Below are 17,980 nucleotides of genomic sequence, written 5' to 3' on the forward strand. Positions count from 1 at the left end.
GATGAATCTATAAGGGATTAAGTACTATACTGTGGAATAATTATGAGATAAAGTTTTCTTGCAAATTGGGTTGAGAATGAAAAAATTTCCCCACAACTCAATTTCGGTAAAACCATCCATAATTATGATAGGTACAAAGGTTGTACATAGTTTAATCTCATTCATATTCAAGAGAAGGATTCTTGGTTTCACTACATTTTTATCGGTTTAATCTCATTCATATTCAAGACAAGGATTCTTGGTTTCACCACATTTTTATCGTACTTTTTATCTGCTAACGTGGTAGGTGTTGAAACCATTAAATTTTTTTTTTCAAGAAAGACTGATCCAAGGACTACCATCTACTACACCTGCCACATCAATATAGTAAAATAAAGTTGTAGTGTACAACATTTTTCCGCCATCAAATATATTATAGTGAGTCATGACCTCAAGTCTATGGACATCCAGGTTTAAGAGAGTTGAGAGTTTGTCTATCATTCCTTCTTTGTCCCTTTGTTTTAACTTGGTGTCTTGTTAAAAAATTTGTTTACAAAAACATCAATAAATGACGTAAACACCAAAATACTCCTAAAAACACAAATAGTTTTCATCTTTTATACCACATCAAAAACACATTTTCAAACAAAAAACAAACACCCCGCAAAGCAAACGCATTAACAAACATTGCGACAGTAAACCTATTATTTGGTTTCGTACCCTACGTAGTCCTCACATCAAACTGAGACCAATTGTAACAGGCTACTATCATTATCCCTGGGGGTCAAAATTACACTAACAGACAAGTTATGCTTAATTCTAGAAACCTCTCTTTATTTGCCAAAACCCATCTTTCCAGCAGCGACCAATGGATTCTACAGACGAAAAAGGAAAAAAGAAAAAAATCCCCAATATAATTTTAGTTACACATCAAAAAATACTCGTAACTAAATGGTATACAACAGAAATAGCAGCGCTACAAAATTCAGTACCCAGTCCGGTATCCATTAATTTGGCATGGGCACAACCTATATTTACTGGAGGGCCTGAGGCCAGCCATAACTAATCTCTGAAAGCTTTATCCCAACGCAGAGTCCAATGATATTATATAGATATTCTAATTGCGATCAACACGAATGATCCTCACCCTCACGACTGTTGAGTACGTGAACGAGATTGTTCTACTACTGCACTTGTTGCTGAGCGTGTTCTTGTTAGAAATGAAGCACTAAAGCCAGGAAGCCTGAGCCCGAACAGACCAGAACTTGAAGCCCCATTACTTGTGTCTTTGAGAGTATGAACCCCTTTAGTAACCTCACCACTGCTTGAGGCCTCAATCACTTCTGAAATTCCATCAATATTCTGAAAACCGATTGGAAACATTTAGATGGTGGATGCATCAAGAAAAGAAGAACGCAAAGCCAAAAATAGAAGTCAAGGTTTAACCTGTAGACCCGGTAATGAGACAGCATTCTGCAAAGGCCGTTTAACCTGTAAAGGAACACAACTCGTGAGGGGTGCAGAAACTTAAGTCATGAAAGAGCAAAAAAACTCTTTTTGTTGTTCAAGGCACTTTTGAGTGACTTGAACAAAAACTGAAGTCTTTCTTCAAGAAACACTTGGAGTTCCATACGAGGCGATAGGAACCCAGAGGCAACTCTCTGTTGAGCAATTCCAAGGAGAGGAAAAGCCAAACATGAGTTGAATTTTTTTTAAAAAAAAAAAAATTAAAAATTAAAAATCAGCCTACCCAAATGATCAAATACATACCTTTTTCTAGGACCACTTTATAGAATACTAAAGATATTTCCTTTTTCTTTTCTATTATCTTTTTTTTTTTCTTTTGCTTGGCAAATTCTCTCACGCACTTAAGCGGACGGTTCCCGCCACCACCACCACCCCATACTTATGGGGTTGGAGGTGCCGTTTGGCTGACAGAAACTTAACAATAAAATTTCATTCTTTGAGCCTTTGCTTTATACTCGAGTAGAAAGTTTACAAACCTGCTGAGATCCACCAGAATCAGAGGACAGTGGATTGAGCGATAAAACAGGAGGCAAAGACCCAGCCTGCTAAAGCACACATATAGAATGTAGTCAGAACGATTAATATCAAGAACATAACAAGCAGCTGAAGATTGAACAGTATCTAGGGTAAGATAAGTGAACAATGTAGTTGACATCATTTTCATATATTTACATCTGTTGAACAGATTTTCTACTTCTTCTTTCTTCTTCATTATTATTATAGCCAGAATAAAGGAAAAGATCAAAACATGTGAAACAAACCTTTTTGCAATTCTAAAATTGAAGCAAAGACAATGAAAAATACAGCTCGATCAAAATTGAAAACCAAAAACTGTCGTGGTAGGCTAGAAAAGCAGTAGTAGAAGGGGGAGATTTCCAAGGAGACCTCCCTTCTAAACCTCGTTTTGCAAAATTACCATGACAGAAGATGTATCCAGTAAAATTGGGGCAATGCTTATATCCAGAAAAACAGCAGGAGGTTAGCATTCCCATGTACAAATGAACATGGGTGTTCATGCGTGTCTAAGATAAGACTTGACATAAATGAGTTCTAAAGCATCAGACTATTTTATAAGTTTTCTTATCAAGAGAGTGGAAGACAAACTCTACCCTTGATGAGGGTGTAACTGGTGGTGGCTCAATAGCTGGCCTGAAAGAACTGGATGGAGCCACCTACATAGTTTTAAGAAAATAGTCAATATGGGACAAATGGATTATATAATCTGAAATAAAATCAAGCTTTGAGTCTTTGTGTGTATATGGAATACACATACACGTTCATAAACATGCATACATACTAAGAAAGCACCAATGAACCAATGTATATAAACTCGAATGGTACAATATATACCCTTGAAGAGGGAGTAATGGGTGGTTCCAGAGCTGGCCTAGAGGAACTTGAAGGTGATGCCTGTAGATTTTAAGGATCATAGTTAATATGGGGCAGAAATATACAGCTGAAAAGCTAACTCTGAAACCATAAAAGCAAAGAGATTCTGGTTAACAATAATAAAATTTAGATACTGAACATTCAATGCAGACATGGTTTGACTTTGAGTAAGTCTTGACATATAATTGTTGAAGCACCAAACATGTGAAAATGGATCTGTCAATATCATATGGAAAAGTTCAATTCATGCCTGAATACTTTCTGTTATTCTGCCATTTTCCACGCTCCAGGCATAATTACACAACCTCCTTACTCCTTCATTTGTAAGATCCTAAGCACAAGAGCCATGACCATCACAATAAATCAGATTTGCTGGCATAAGATAACTCGCTACAAATCATCAGTATACACACATTACTTATAAAGGGAATGTAATTAATTTTGGTTACTCAGTAACTACCTGCTTCCCTTCTATTCTACTAATCTTATTTTCCTGCAGAATTAAAAAAAGGAACCAAAAAGAATTAGACTTCAATTTCAGATGCAGTAGTAAACTGGCAGACATGATTCTATATATATATATATAATATAATAGTGAAGATGACTCACCAGCGTTTGGACTGCATCATGAATATTTATAACATCCACACCAACAAAATCCGTTCTTTTTCGTAGTTCAGAAACCTAAGTTAATTAATAAATGGCCATGTAAATAAAGTTGAAACAGAAACCACAGGACAACCTAAACACTACTAGCTAATTCTTTAAGCTGGGCCTACCTCCTCTTGTGTCTCTGCAGTAATCGCTGCACATTCATCCATAGTAGAATCCATGACATCCATTCTTGAAGATAGTCCCCTCTTGGTGGCCTGGAAAACAAACAAATCACCACTATATAAGAAATTTTCCATGTCTCTATTTCTCATAATAGAAGAAATTAACAAGATATTCCAAATACATGACAGGTTCAGGGATTTCCTTAAATACAATACTTAGAACCATTAAGAAAGTTCTACACTTCTTACATTGACAATGAGAAGTATTGCTTAGGGGAAAAATAGGAAAATGAGAAGTATCTCCACCAGCATAATCAAGTTCAACAGAATCCACTTAATCTTTTCAAAGGTTACACTTGGCTTCGCAATATAGTTCAGCAAAAGTATCGTTTAATATGTGTTTGAACCAAGTACAAAGACAATGATCAACCCCACAAAGGCAGAAAACAGAAGAAATTTTTCTGGCAGAGAAACTTAAAAAAGAAAAACCATCATTTAAACTAGGAGTACTAGTACAACTTCACAATCTGACCTCAATGCATTAGTGAGTTCCGGGGTAATCTCATTGTGATTTGTATGACGTAAAATGTAATAGTTCATTCAGTCATCAAAAGCCAAAAAAACAAGCCTATTTGATGGCATTGGTGGTCCAAAAGAATTTCCAACCAGGTTGAGGACCATCAAGTGTACCATGAACAAACAAACAAAAAATATATGACTAAGAACAATCACCATAAAAAAATAAAAAATAAAAAAAAAGCCCTCAAAGCTCCCCATCTCAAGTTTTTTGTGGTCATAGGAACAGAAATTTTCATTTAAATAAAAATAATATCGACAAAAGAAATAGATTATACTATTGTCGGGAACAATGAAAATTTGACATTTTTTCCCTATAGATGATATAGTTCCATGATTCTGTCAATGTACAAAATACAATCATCTATTCTTAATGTTCATTGAACAAGTCTAGACGTTATTATGAAGGAAAAACAAAAAGAATATAAGTGCAAAACTTGCCGAGATTGATGAATAAACAGTCTCAAGCTGTTTAGCTATAGAAGTGCAAGCATCAGATAAACTACGCCTTGACGCGAACATCATATCAGGGAGTTTCCAGCCCTGCAATCATACAACAGACGCACTCATAACTTCATTGGTAACTACAAGGAAACAGAAGACATGCAAATCAAAATAGCATTCAAATATTTCATGAGAAGAGGGAGGACAGAAGGGGACATGGTACAATACTGCACAGATATGCCAATATGACAATCCTTAAAAAAGTAGGATACATCAAGATTCTTTTTACACGGGCATATAGTAAGATAGCTGCAGCATCATAACCATTATTACCATATTTATACAATGAACAAAAAATATTACCTTCCACCAAACATAGCCATATCCTAAGACTACCACAACGACAATTACACCATATTTGGCACCACCTGCACATAGTAAAAAAAAAGTCAAATGATGCTCATGAACTACTACAGAGTTAAAACTCAAAATACGCAGTAACCACAATCATATGACAGATGGTCCAGATACAGCTAACTCAGACTTCCACCAAACTTTTTTTTGGAAGTTTTTAGCTGACAACTCAAGAAACATGGAAACTAATGCACGTCAACAAAAGGAATTCCAGTCTAGGTTATCAAGAAAGATACTATCTGACACTCATCGTCCATCCCCATAATTGTGCTTCGTTTTATGGCATAAGAGATAATATAGATGTGCGGCATAAATTATCTTGACAACAGTTAAGTTGAAATATAAGTTGCCAGTCTAGATGGTAAATAACAACAATCTCTTTTAGAATGTATGAGAAGGTGTATAACCGCAACCTCTTCCGCTCGCAGTTACAATTGTAATTGGTGTATTTGATGCCAACAGTTGCAACTCCTGCCGCAAGCTGTTAACCTGTAGAAATTAAATATTTGGTCATGAACCACATATTCAATTTATAAAAACAAGGATCCAAGAAGGACAAGGTAATCTATTTGACAAACAAGAAGAACATATTGAGCTTAATAAACCCAGCTGAAAAAATATCAATTATAATAAACATGTTGTGTCCATACAATTTGCAACAAAAACATGGAAATTCTTAAATTTATAAATTACTTAAATTCTTATCAGTCTTCCCAGTAGGAATTCCTGAAAGTACACAACAAAATACAAATAGAGTACAAAAAAAACTTTAATATGTTGAAATGAGCACTAGATATGGCAAAAAAAATAAGTGAATTACAAAAATCATAAACCAAAATGAAGGGAAAAGAATAGATCAGAAATACTGTTGAAACCCAAACTATGTGCACAATCACAAAATTTACAGACAGGAGCTCTCCCATTGAGGGAAATAGAACCAGTAAAATCAAGCCAGAAAGTGTGCAGGCTAGTTCAAAAAAAAAACAGCCTTGGATCTATTAGGTGGTAGACCAGGAAAAAAAAATATATCAAATGGCTAAAATCCAAAAGCAAATTGAGCATAATTAACCACAAATTGTATGCTATAGATGCCATGGGTGCAAACAAAAATGCTCAAAAAACTAAGACGTGAGCACAACAGTATGTATACACACACACACACTAGCCTCTCAAATAACACAACACGCGCAGGCATGCCTCCAGCACAGCTGTGATTTTTTGTTTCTTTTAAGATGGAGAAAGAGAGAGAGAGAGAGAGAGAGAGAGAAGAAGGGAAAATGGAAGAAGAGAGAAAAGAGGGAAGGTGGGTCAAGTGATAGTTGACCACTTTGAAAAGGCAGACTTCTCCATTCTCATTAGGAGTTCTTACAAAGAAACAAGAGCAACTGCTTCTTCCAATAATGTATTAAAATGGAAGGACTTTGAAAAAGTAAATTTCCTTTCAAACATTTTTTTTTATAAGTCAAATTTCTCCATTCTTGTTCAAGGGGATACAATTAGGACCTGTTACAAAGAAACAAGAACAACTGCTATCTCCATGGTCCCGAGAAGTAGCGTTGACCATCTATTTTCGTCTCTCTCGCTCCCTTCCCCCTATGTTAGTCACAGGTAAAATTTATGGGGAAACTTCACTTACCCCCATATACTTTCGCGGTTTTTGCAGACACCCTCCCATTGTTCAAAAACTCTCACTTTGATGTATCTAACTTTCGTTTCCTTCCACTTTGCCCCTTCCATTAGAATTTTCTGTTAAATCCTAACTGAGGAGTGTGAAATTCCAATATTGCCCTTATTTTTTATTAAAAAAAAAAAAATGACCCGTGGGCTTACCAGTGGATCTAACCCACCCGTATTGTGATCCATGGGTCATATTATTATTATTATATATTAAAAAAAATTTGTGACGGTGTGCCGTGTGTGACCCACCATTGTGACCCCCGGTGTGACCCAACAGGGGTCTTGTGACCCACCGGCGGGTCACGTGGGGTCACAAGACCCACCGGGGGTCACCTTGTCACCCGCTCCCGGTGGGTCACTTTTTTATCTTTTATTTATTATTATTTTTTTAATATAATAATTATAATAATAATTTTTTATTTATAAATAAGGGTAAATTTGAAATTTTAAAAAAAATTATGGGTATAAAGGACTTTTACTCATTTGACCGTTCGATTTAACAACAAAATCTTAACGGAAGGGGCAAAGTGGAAGGAAACGAAAGTTGGATACATCAAAGTGAGTTTTTGAACAATAGGGGGGTGTCTGTAAAAACCGCGAAAGTATAAGAGGGTAAGTGAAGTTTCCCCTAAAATATAAGTGTAGGTGAGTTCATTTTTCTCCACCTTTTTAGGCGCAATTCCAGACACCATTCTAATAACACAAGACAATCTGTACGTAACTTTCTATTTAATTTCACCAGCCAAGTTTACTCGGGTGTAGCGCTGAAACAGCCAGAAATATAACTTTGGTTGAAAATCATATTCAGGGGAGAAAGTTCAATATAAATGACTTGAGTACTGAATTTTTTTGATAAGGAATATACAAGTTAAGAGCCATTCTTGAGCTTAAAAGAGCCCCATTATACTCAACAACTACATTTATAGAAGTTCAAGTGCAAACCTGAGCCATTAGAGAGTCACTCCGTGGCTTATTAACAGAGGGGGGAGAATCATCTTGTCTAATTTGCCTCAAAACAATCTGCATTAAAAAGGAAAATCATTAGAACCTTAAAATGAATAATTTGCATAAAAGTTGATTTAATGACATCAACAAAGAAAAATGTAGAGTGGTAAAAACGACATTATTTGAAAAGGGAAAATGGCTTTCAAAGGTCAAGACTGACAACTGGAGCGTCTGTGCCTCCAGAGACCACAAGACAGGCTCTGGAATATCCTAATACCTATAAGCATCATGTATATGGGATCTCAATCACATCTGAAAACTATGGAATTCTATGAAATCCAACATTAATATAAAAACCATAACATCAACCAAGCATATATTATCATGCTAGAACTTTGCCTACTTTCAAATTCTGATGTAGAATTTTTATGATTAGCTTCGCAGAATGTTCCAAAATTCCCTCATAATATTTAGAGGCATCATTACTGATCCTGGAAGTAAAAATCCCAATTCAGAAGAGTAAAGCAAGCAGCTGGTTCGTTGACTTGGGCCTCAGATTAGTAGGTCTAAGGACTAGTCAATTGGTTTTGGAATATCTATGATTATTTAAGCGGTCTATGTATGATTATTAAGACCCACAGTCATTTAATTCAGGTTCTATGCATGCTAGTCTGGTATAAGTCCCAAGAGTTCCAAACAATTGACAGGCCTTACTTGAATGCAGTTAAGCCTAAGAAGGAAAGGATCAGTTTTCCTATCAGGAAAATTGTTTCTTCATTGTGAGACTCCAAACAATTGAAGGACAAGAAATTGAACATACAGGATCAGATACTCCGACAAGGTCAGATAAAGGAGGTGAACTCCTAGGACATTCCCTACTAATATTCCACCTACAAGCGCAGCTAACCTGGGTTAATATTTTTTTTTTGATAAGTATTAACCTGGGTTAATATTCGAACTTAGAACCAAACAACTATAAAAGATCCATTTTCCTACACCAAATTTGTATTTTTTTTGAAGTACACCAAATCTGTATGTATTCCAGGGCTGCATCAAATACCGATACCAGAACCAAGACATAATACTTTGAATGCAACATGTCACGAAACATACTCTAACAAAGAAAGGGCTTTAAAAAGTCAGTTCATCTAGGAAATATGTGCAATCCTCCCCCAAAGAAAGCACAGTACAAAAAAATGGAATAGCATTCTTTGAAGATGTACTTGGAAGATAGCAGTCTCAATGTCATTTAAAAATAAAAAATAAAAAATAACATAATTGATTAGGAAGAAAAGTACATCACCCTGTCACATCTAAATTGAGCAACCCCAGCGCAGTTTCTAAGATATAGAACAAAAACAAGAAGTTGGCACATTTGTAGTCATGAAAGTACCTTAAAAGCACCAGAGACAAAATCAGATACAGTTGACACACGTCCTTCTTTTGCAAGTACTGAGCCAAGAAGACCTAAAAGACATAAGATAAAGTACTTGATTAACAAGGAGTTCCTTTCATTTCAGACAGAGCTAAAATAAATCTAAAATAACACTTAAATAATTCAAGAAAGCAATGTCACAAGAAAATATTAGAACAAAAAAATATAACTAGTATGGCTAATCGTACATCAATTCTTCAGTTCACTATTTACCACCAAGTGCACAGAGGCTAGAGCATATGAGACCTTCAAATAATTCACTAACACATAAATGAAAGCAACCCTCTGGTTAAGATCATACATCTGCTATAAAAAAGGGAATGGCACGCAAGAGAGCAGGACGTGAAAATTGAAATGATTTTATACTCGTACACAATCAATCAATTCCTAAACTATTATCTTTTAATGCCCATATGATTTCCTATCCCTTCACATCCATGTGTTTGGCCATGAGGTTTGACAAACTTTTCTTCACAACCCACAGAGCCAAATGCCTTACCAGCTGATATTTGTTGAAACTTGCATGTAAATACATCAGGTTATGAGTAAAACACCTCCAACCCCACGAACATCTAGGGTATGTTCCTTCAAAAACATAAAATAACGGAACCACCATTCTGCCAAAAGTCATCTGACATTCTATTTTGCCTCCAGAATATGTACACTTCAGGAGCTTATGCAAGTATAAATGAATCGATCCAAATACCACTTAATGCTGCTAGAGTTCCACAATAATTCAGAAATTCCTCCTGTTCAATATTCAGTACAGCGACAATGCCTGAACCGCATCTACCCTAAGATTTCTATAGTAACGATAAGATTCCAACCAAATCATTACCAGTATGATTATTTCTAGAATAAAAAGTTCAGTTTCAATCGGACTAATTCCAACCCAAACATTCCAATTGGGAACACAACTATTTACCAAACACCTCATTTGAATTATGCTTTTGGGAAATTTTAGTTGTTAATTGCGTTTCAAATAGACAAATCAGGTGTTCAATATCCAATAAAAATAACTAAACCGCTACTCATTGCAGTGTACAGTAACTGCTCCATATTATGAAGGCACAAAACTTGCCGCGAAACATCAGTTCTCAACCAAAGCAATAACACAGTAACACGCATTTTGTTCAATGCGACAGTCAACGAGACACAATAGGATCACCCACTTAAAACATATACTCAAATTTACTGAAAATGAGCCTAGGGTTTATCATAAACCCTAACTTTTTTCCACTTACAATATCCCCGCCCCAAATAAATAAATACACACCAATTGTCACACACACACACACACACAAGGATCGAAACGAATTCGAAGTTCAAATAAAATTGGGGAAAATCGGAGACGGACCTGCGCCGACGAGGATGGTCAGCTTCCCAATAGGGAGAGCCATCGCTGCCGATATCTATATATAGAGAGATATATAGATGGTCTTGCTGGGGACTGCTAAGAGCGACGGCACGGCATTGAACCCTCCTCTGAAAATCGTAGAGGCAAGCGTCGAGTTGAGGGAAGATTGTTGGACAAGAAAAGTTCGCTGTTTCACTCTCTTTCTCTCTAAACTGTGAATAGATTTAGCAATTAGCAGCCCAACAGCAACCCTATTTGCGAATTTGGTAGCAAAACGAGCCTGGTGGCGTTGTGTATATCAGTAGAACCTTGGCACTAACGAATATGCTTTCTCTTCTTCATTAAAGTTACACAAATGCCCTTTTCTTTTCTCCAATTACCCTATCAAGAATTACCCCTTCTAATCTTAAAATTTCATGAATTTTCTCTTTCAATACCCATATAGCTCGACTAAAACTTTTATGAGCCGCGCTTGGACAGGCAAAGCTCGTCCAAGTTCAGTTCGTTTACACCCTTACATATAGCGCAGCCGATAACACAGTAATTTCATGAATTTTCTCTTTCAATACCCATCATTCTTGCAATTTATGCAAGCACGTAACCGGTAACACAGTATTTGGATGAAGCACAATTCAATTGTTCAATTTTTTTTTTTTTCTAATTAATTGTTCAAGTTTTATTCGTTCATTATTAATAAGATATAATCTTGTGATTAACCCTTATTGGTTATCTTAAATTAATTCACCTCTTTTTCTTTTTCTTTTTTTGAAAGGAATCGATCGATTTTATAAATAACAACAAAAATCCATTTGTTAATAGGGTGAATATTACAAGAACTCTATATATATATATATGGGCCAGATCTCTTGTATATAAAATCTTTTTACTTCTTCAATCTTGTATTACATAGACCAATTTAACAGGATCATTATTTTCGATATCTATATATCCAATATCTATTATATAATGATCCTTTGAATTGTTAGACATTTTTGCCAACAGATTAAACACTTTGATATTAAATACAAATATTTTTTTAATAAATTTTAAAGGTATGATCGTTATATTCATTACCCATCAGTACTTAAAACTTAATTTTTTTTTTTTTTTCCCTCTCCGAATGCTACTAGCTAGGAAGTATTCGTATATCATGAAATTCTATCAACTTATGTTTTTCCACCTAATTTGCACATATATTCTTTTTTTCTTTTTTTTCTTTTTTGTTGACATGTCCACACAAGGAATTAGGGAGGGGGATTTGAACTGGTGATCTCCAATTTATAAAGCATAGTTCACAGCCGATTGAGCTATAAATAGCTATAAATTATAATAATAATGCCAATCTCATTATAATTTTAATGTATTAAACTTGTCAATCAACACCAAATACAGGTATTAGATTAAAAAATGCAACCTTTTAAATCATAATTTGATACTTAAAAAATTCAAACTAAATCATTGATAATAAGTGTAATTTCATACGCAATGATAAATAATCTATCATGGCTAAATATCTATAGATAGTTAAATCTCATTGTTGGAAGATAGTTAAATCTCATTGTCACGTTCCGAGTCTTCTGACCATTCTCGTGGGAGCAAACGTGACACGTTGAGCAGCCAAGGAGCTGAGCTAGCATTAGCACTCTGGCGGTCGCGCTGTTGCGGCCACAAAAGGGTGGTCTCACGAGTAATTAATCTATTGATTGCAAAATGAATTCCATTAAAAACTCATAATATTCTAAGCCTTTTTTCTAACTGTAAGCATCCATCCTAGCTCAGACATACTTCTTAATTTGTAAAACTACTACAGATACATACAGCACAATTTCATCGTAAAATTTGAATGGTTTTGGAAATTATAGTTTCATTTATCAATGAAGCTGCTATGATCCCAAGAGTTAAAGGGTTTAATTAATTGAATGATCAACACATCTAATAGTCATAAAACTTTTGGATCAATTGTTAGGTTATTAACAATTGGTACCAAAGCATGCACCACGTTACAATCGAGTTTGAATATCAGTTAGAGAGGAATTAGGCTAGCTACTTATAAGCTTAATTAAAATATTTTGGTATTATTTAAATGGGCTGCTTTTTCCCTTCATGTTTTTTGAAGAATTTTCACTCCTTTCTTTTTCTTCCATGATAGAATACTATACGCACTTGCGCACTTTCATGCAAGTGCATGTTTTCTGACCTGACAGTAAAAATACTAAAAAATTTTGAATTAATCATTCTTGAATTTTGCCAAAATTACAATATTGTAAAACGTACAGTTCTTGACTGTCATTGAAATATTATGGCATGGCCGAGAGGGTACAGTGGTAATAAATAAAAACCAAGCACATGATACTGTAAAGAAAATGGAAAGGTTTTTTTTCACAAAAGAGATGATTAAAAGGCACTACCACACTTTGATATATGTGATTTGGAAGTGCAAATACCTAACTGGCCTCATGATGCAAATACGTATGTCGTCCTTAACTTCATCAACGGCGCCTGTACGTGCTTCAGCTACAGTAGAAAAAGGATCCAACGGTAATCCCCAATCGATGGCTTTCTTATTACGAGCAATATTTATTTAAAAGTACAGAATTTACAAGATTCGTCATCGTCTCTGCAGTTTCTAATTAAGCCCTTAATAGGAGGATGTGAAGATTTGCATCTGGGTCAAGATGTGCTCGAAGTTATCAGTAGACTTCTCTATTGGATGCGAATGCATTCCTTCATAAGTTGTTAGGACGGTCCCTTCATCTTTAGTTAGTCTCTGAACTTGCTTTTTGACGTTGCAACCTTGGTGTGTACACCGGTAGTAGCTTCTGTAGATAATTAAAGAACAACAGGTTAACTCAATATTATATATCACATAATCATTATGTATAGATACTAAAACAATTTTAAGTTTAGTTCCATGCTTCAAATAAATAGCTCTCAAGCTTGATAAAATATGAATGTATGATCTTGTTTGTAGGAATCTCCTGTTAGAGTGGATATCCGATGGAGGACAAAAGTAACAAGTTAAACCATCAATGCTTGTATCTTATGCATTATGATTCCAATAACATCTAAACTTAATCATTTTCGATTTAATTGAACTAATTTGAAGATGATTTTGTATAATTTTTTACCCTGAGAAAGTCGTCCTCACACATAGATAAAGATATCAGAGAAGGTATAATAAGATTCTCTAAATGGATCGGACAATAGTCATTTAAATTGATATATACGATAATATATTGATCATGTGGTAATATTGTTTACACCTTTAAATGAAACAAAATATTATACTACATTTGAAACAATATGAGAATGAGGCAGTTGCTTATGGAAAATAATAAAAGTACAACTTAAACCCAACTTTAGCCAAACTTTTCTCTTAAGTTTTTTTTTTTTTTTAAAAAAAAAAAATGTTGTGGAAGAGAGAGAGAGCTTTAAATTAAAGAGAGAGAGAAATTTGGTCTAGAAGTTAGACCAAAGTTAAATTTAATTAAGTTGTAGTTGTATCACATCTCGTTGCTTATATATATGAAAAAAGTTAGATCCTGGATGATCTCCTATATATAATGAGAATCCAAACCGTTTGCATGCAGGAGTAAAAAATTACTCCAACAGACCTCTAGTTTTGTTGTCCTCTTATTTTTTACTTTATTTTTTTATTTTGGTGATAGATGAACATTGAAGACGGTCCTTAATCTCATTGTTTATTTTCTATTTGAAGTGGAAAATGGGCAACCAATCTCTTAGCCCAAGCACATATATATCGACACTCAATCTTCACTTGCGCCAAGTTCCTTCTGTTTAGTTTCACTATATATATATATATATATATATATATATATATATATATAAAAGGAGCGTTAATAAAGAAGCATAAACAGTAACAATTAATACTAGCTGGGAGCGCGTATACGTAGTCTTCCCCTCCAAATCCCTCCCTTCACTCAATGATGAACCAGACATTTCCCTCTTCAAAAGGGAAGATACCTTTATATTGTTCATGAATACAAATATATGTATATATATAGTGCACACATAATATTCACAATTGCAATCATCTAGCCCATCTCACAGTATGAGCACTCCAGATATATAGGGTGTATGCTTTAAGAGTTGCGTTTCTTAGTTTAGGCATGCACGTAGATGATCTCATGCATTCTTTAATGCTCCATTTTCACTGTAAGATCTCATGCATCGATCAACTGATCATGAGACTGCATGTTTAGTCGTGTATATATATATATATGGTGGATTTATTTTATTATTATTATTATTATTATTATTATTTTATATAATAATATATAAATAAAATAATAATAATAATAATAATAAAATAAATCCACCATATATATATATATATATATATATAAATAATAATAATAATAATAATAAAATAAAATAAATCCACCATCAAGTTTGCGTGAAGATGTAATTGCAATATTTTGCAATATATATACCTTTGTTTAATTTTCTCCTTCCATATTTTTTTAAAATATTTTTACATAATGGGATAACTATAAAATTTGCAGTATATTTCCTCAACTGGGTTTTAGTTGTGTTTGGAAGTTATCTCAGTCACATTTGCAGGCAAAGCAGGAATTAAAAAGATGATAGCAACAACAATTTATGTCCGATCTGATCAAAGTAGTATTCTTAATTAATTACTAGATATTATACATATATGAAATGAAATTGAACCATATTGTACCTCGGAAATTTGTTGTTCTTCACAGCTTTTTGTCCATATTTCCTCCATCTGTAGCCGTCATCAAGTATATCGACATGGCTCCTTGTTTGAAAGGCATATCTTGGTTTTCTTATCTTCTTCTCTCCCTTTTTCTTCCCTAGTTTCGCATCAGTTTCGGACCCCACAAAGCTTCTACCATGAGGAACATTCATGTTTGAAACAGGAGCATCCATCTCCGACATCAGTCCCAAGAACCCATTTGACTTGCTACCTTGGAATTCATTGTAAGCATGAGAATGATCTGCCATGTTCAGTGACAAGGAAGAAACCGGTGGCGTTGAAGACGATGAACAAGAAAATAATGTTGTGTAGTTCTCCATCACAGAGAGAGAGAAAGAGAGAGAGAGAGAGGGATGTTTGGTTATGGAAAGGGAGATTAATGTGGTTATAAAGGTGGGGGAATTTGATTAAAGTTTGAACAGGGAGGCGGCGTGATGGCTAGCCTCCAGCATCTTTATCCTATGTTTGATGTCGTAAACGGCACGTAAATTAGTGTTGATTATTTTAACAAAGAATATACTCCCATATCAACAAAGGGTGGAAATTGTGGAGGCTATAATGATTGAGGTGGGGAAAGTAATTGTATTATCATTATTTTAATAATATAATTTTAGTATAATTTGGTTTATTTGACCCGCTCAGATTTCGTAGCAGCAGAAGTTTCTTTGAAATTTGAACAATTGAATTATGGTTTTATAATTTAAAAGGTGCTCATTCACATACAGATGCTAGCTCCACGTACACGAGTATGTTATGAGCCATGTCCTTCTCTGGTCCCCTTTCACATGGTGGCCTGTATCATAATGTTATAGCCCACTCTGTCTCCTAGTGGGGCTGTTTCTTTGGTCAAACCATGTGTTCTCAGATTTCTGTTCTTCTCCCAATATATATATATATATATATATATATATATTGTGGCTAATTAGAATGGTAAAATGTGATTAAAAAGAGTTGCAGCTAAGTAATTAAAAGAAAATTTTGGTGAGCAAGAATAAGTAAAGAAATTCTTGAAAAATAAAATTTAATAGAATAGTGAAACTTGATAGCTAAAAGCCTGAAATAAAGGGTTAAATGTAAGTTGTTTAAAAAAAGGGTTAGCTAAAATAAAAAATGTAATTTTTTAACTAAAACATAAAGATAATTTGTTCAATCATATGTGAATACTGTCAAAATGATTTCAAGCTTAACTTGTTCAAAGTTGATGCAATTTTTTTTTTTTTTTTCTTCCAGTAATAAGAAGTAAGTTGTCTTGAGGATCGCCCTGGCCTTTAGTTGGTAAGTGGATATTTTTCTTGATCGAATTAGTGTTTGGAATTTATCAATGCGTTAGCATATATAGTATATATATTTTTTAAGGGATTAAGGACATGTTTGAGATTGCGTTTGAGGGGCTTAAAAGTGTTTTTAACACTAAAATATGTCTAGCAAAGTGTTACCCAGGAGATGAACACGTTTAATCTTCCACCGCCACAAAAAGACATGGAAAACTTTTCCTTCTCTCCTAGGGTTTCTAGAGAGAAGAACAGGAGATAAACGTGTGCCTTTGAATTATGGCTTAAAAATGTCCAGATACCCCGAATATGAACTTCGAATTGTTGAGGGAATTCAATGTAGACGAGGTACACACAGCTCTTTACCAAATGCCCCCCCTCAAAGCTCTGGGACCGGATGGATTAAATGCTTGTTTTTTTCAAACTCATTGGACCACCACGGGTACTGAGGTATATGGTGTTGTCTTGGATATTTTAAACACTAGCGTTATGCCTGCCAATTTGAATATGACACATATTGTACTTATCCCCAAGAAGAAAAACCCGATGTGTGTAAATGAATTTCGCCCTATTAGACTCTGCAATGTTTTGTATAAAATAATCTCTAAAGTCTCAGCAAACAGGCTTAAGAAGATTTTACCCCATATAATATCCCCGACCCAAAGTGCATTTATTCCGGGATGGTTGATCACGGATAACATTTTGGCGGCGTATGAAACTCTCCATACTATGCATACGGGGATGAGGGGAAACAAGAGTTTTATGGCGGTAAAACTGGACATGAGCAAAGCATATGATAGGATGGAGTGGAAATTTCTAGAAGTTGTGATGATACAAATGGGTTTCAATGAGTAGAGGATCAAGCTCATTATGATGAGTGTTACCTCGGTGAAATTTTTAGTTCTCGTGAATGGTGTTCCGTGCGGAAATATTATTTCTACGAGGGGCATAAGGCAGGGTGATCCCATTTCACCACATTTGTTCATTTTATGTGTTGAGGCCCTAAGTTCGATGTTGACAAAGACTAATCATAATGGATACTTAACTGGGGTTCCTACTTTCAAGCAGGCCCTCCGGATAAGTCATATCTTTTTCGCAGATGATAGTCTTTTGTTTTGTAAGATGAGTGCCACACAATGGAATCATTTGGTGAATATTTTACAAGCATATGAGGCGGCATCGGGGCAACAGATGAACAGTAACAAGACAACAATTTTTTTAGCTGGAACAAAGCAGCCCATGTTTTGGCAAGGGTTGCTGCTAATTAAGCAAGGTAGTGAGAGGAGATGGATTGGGGTACCCCCAGAATGTATTGCTGCGGTTATTGTCGCTGAGCAGTGTAGCTCTACCACTTGATTGAATGAGAATGAAATCCAATATTTTATCCAAAAAAAAAAAAACACTCAAAAAATCCGTTTGAATAAAAAGTATTTGTTTAGTAAAAAA

General features: G+C 34.8%; 2 protein-coding genes across 2 annotated transcripts; both read right to left on the bottom strand.

Moving 5' to 3' along the window:
* Nucleotides 1–786: 786 nt before the first annotated feature.
* Nucleotides 787–10,814, bottom strand: LOC132179409 (uncharacterized). The gene is made up of 15 exons (XM_059592137.1): nucleotides 10,520–10,814; nucleotides 9,121–9,194; nucleotides 7,725–7,802; nucleotides 5,519–5,594; nucleotides 5,055–5,119; nucleotides 4,689–4,790; nucleotides 3,675–3,764; nucleotides 3,505–3,579; nucleotides 3,356–3,388; nucleotides 3,146–3,226; nucleotides 2,857–2,916; nucleotides 2,616–2,678; nucleotides 1,983–2,048; nucleotides 1,426–1,470; nucleotides 787–1,341 (listed from the first exon to the last, which is right to left on the bottom strand). The coding sequence occupies exons 1-15, from the start codon at nucleotides 10,560–10,562 to the stop codon at nucleotides 1,129–1,131; spliced, it is 1,164 nt and encodes a 387-aa protein (XP_059448120.1). The 5' UTR covers nucleotides 10,563–10,814; the 3' UTR covers nucleotides 787–1,128.
* Nucleotides 10,815–13,044: 2,230 nt separating this feature from the next.
* On the bottom strand, nucleotides 13,045–15,669 carry LOC132179070 (probable WRKY transcription factor 75). Its single transcript, XM_059591697.1, has 2 exons — nucleotides 15,225–15,669; nucleotides 13,045–13,338 (listed from the first exon to the last, which is right to left on the bottom strand). Exons 1-2 carry the CDS (start codon nucleotides 15,581–15,583, stop codon nucleotides 13,158–13,160), a joined length of 540 nt encoding a protein of 179 aa, XP_059447680.1. The 5' UTR covers nucleotides 15,584–15,669; the 3' UTR covers nucleotides 13,045–13,157.
* Between the last annotated feature and the right edge of the window lie 2,311 nt (nucleotides 15,670–17,980).

Source organism: Corylus avellana, chromosome ca4 (genome assembly GCF_901000735.1).
Source record: "Corylus avellana chromosome ca4, CavTom2PMs-1.0".
Taxonomy (NCBI): domain Eukaryota; kingdom Viridiplantae; phylum Streptophyta; class Magnoliopsida; order Fagales; family Betulaceae; genus Corylus; species Corylus avellana.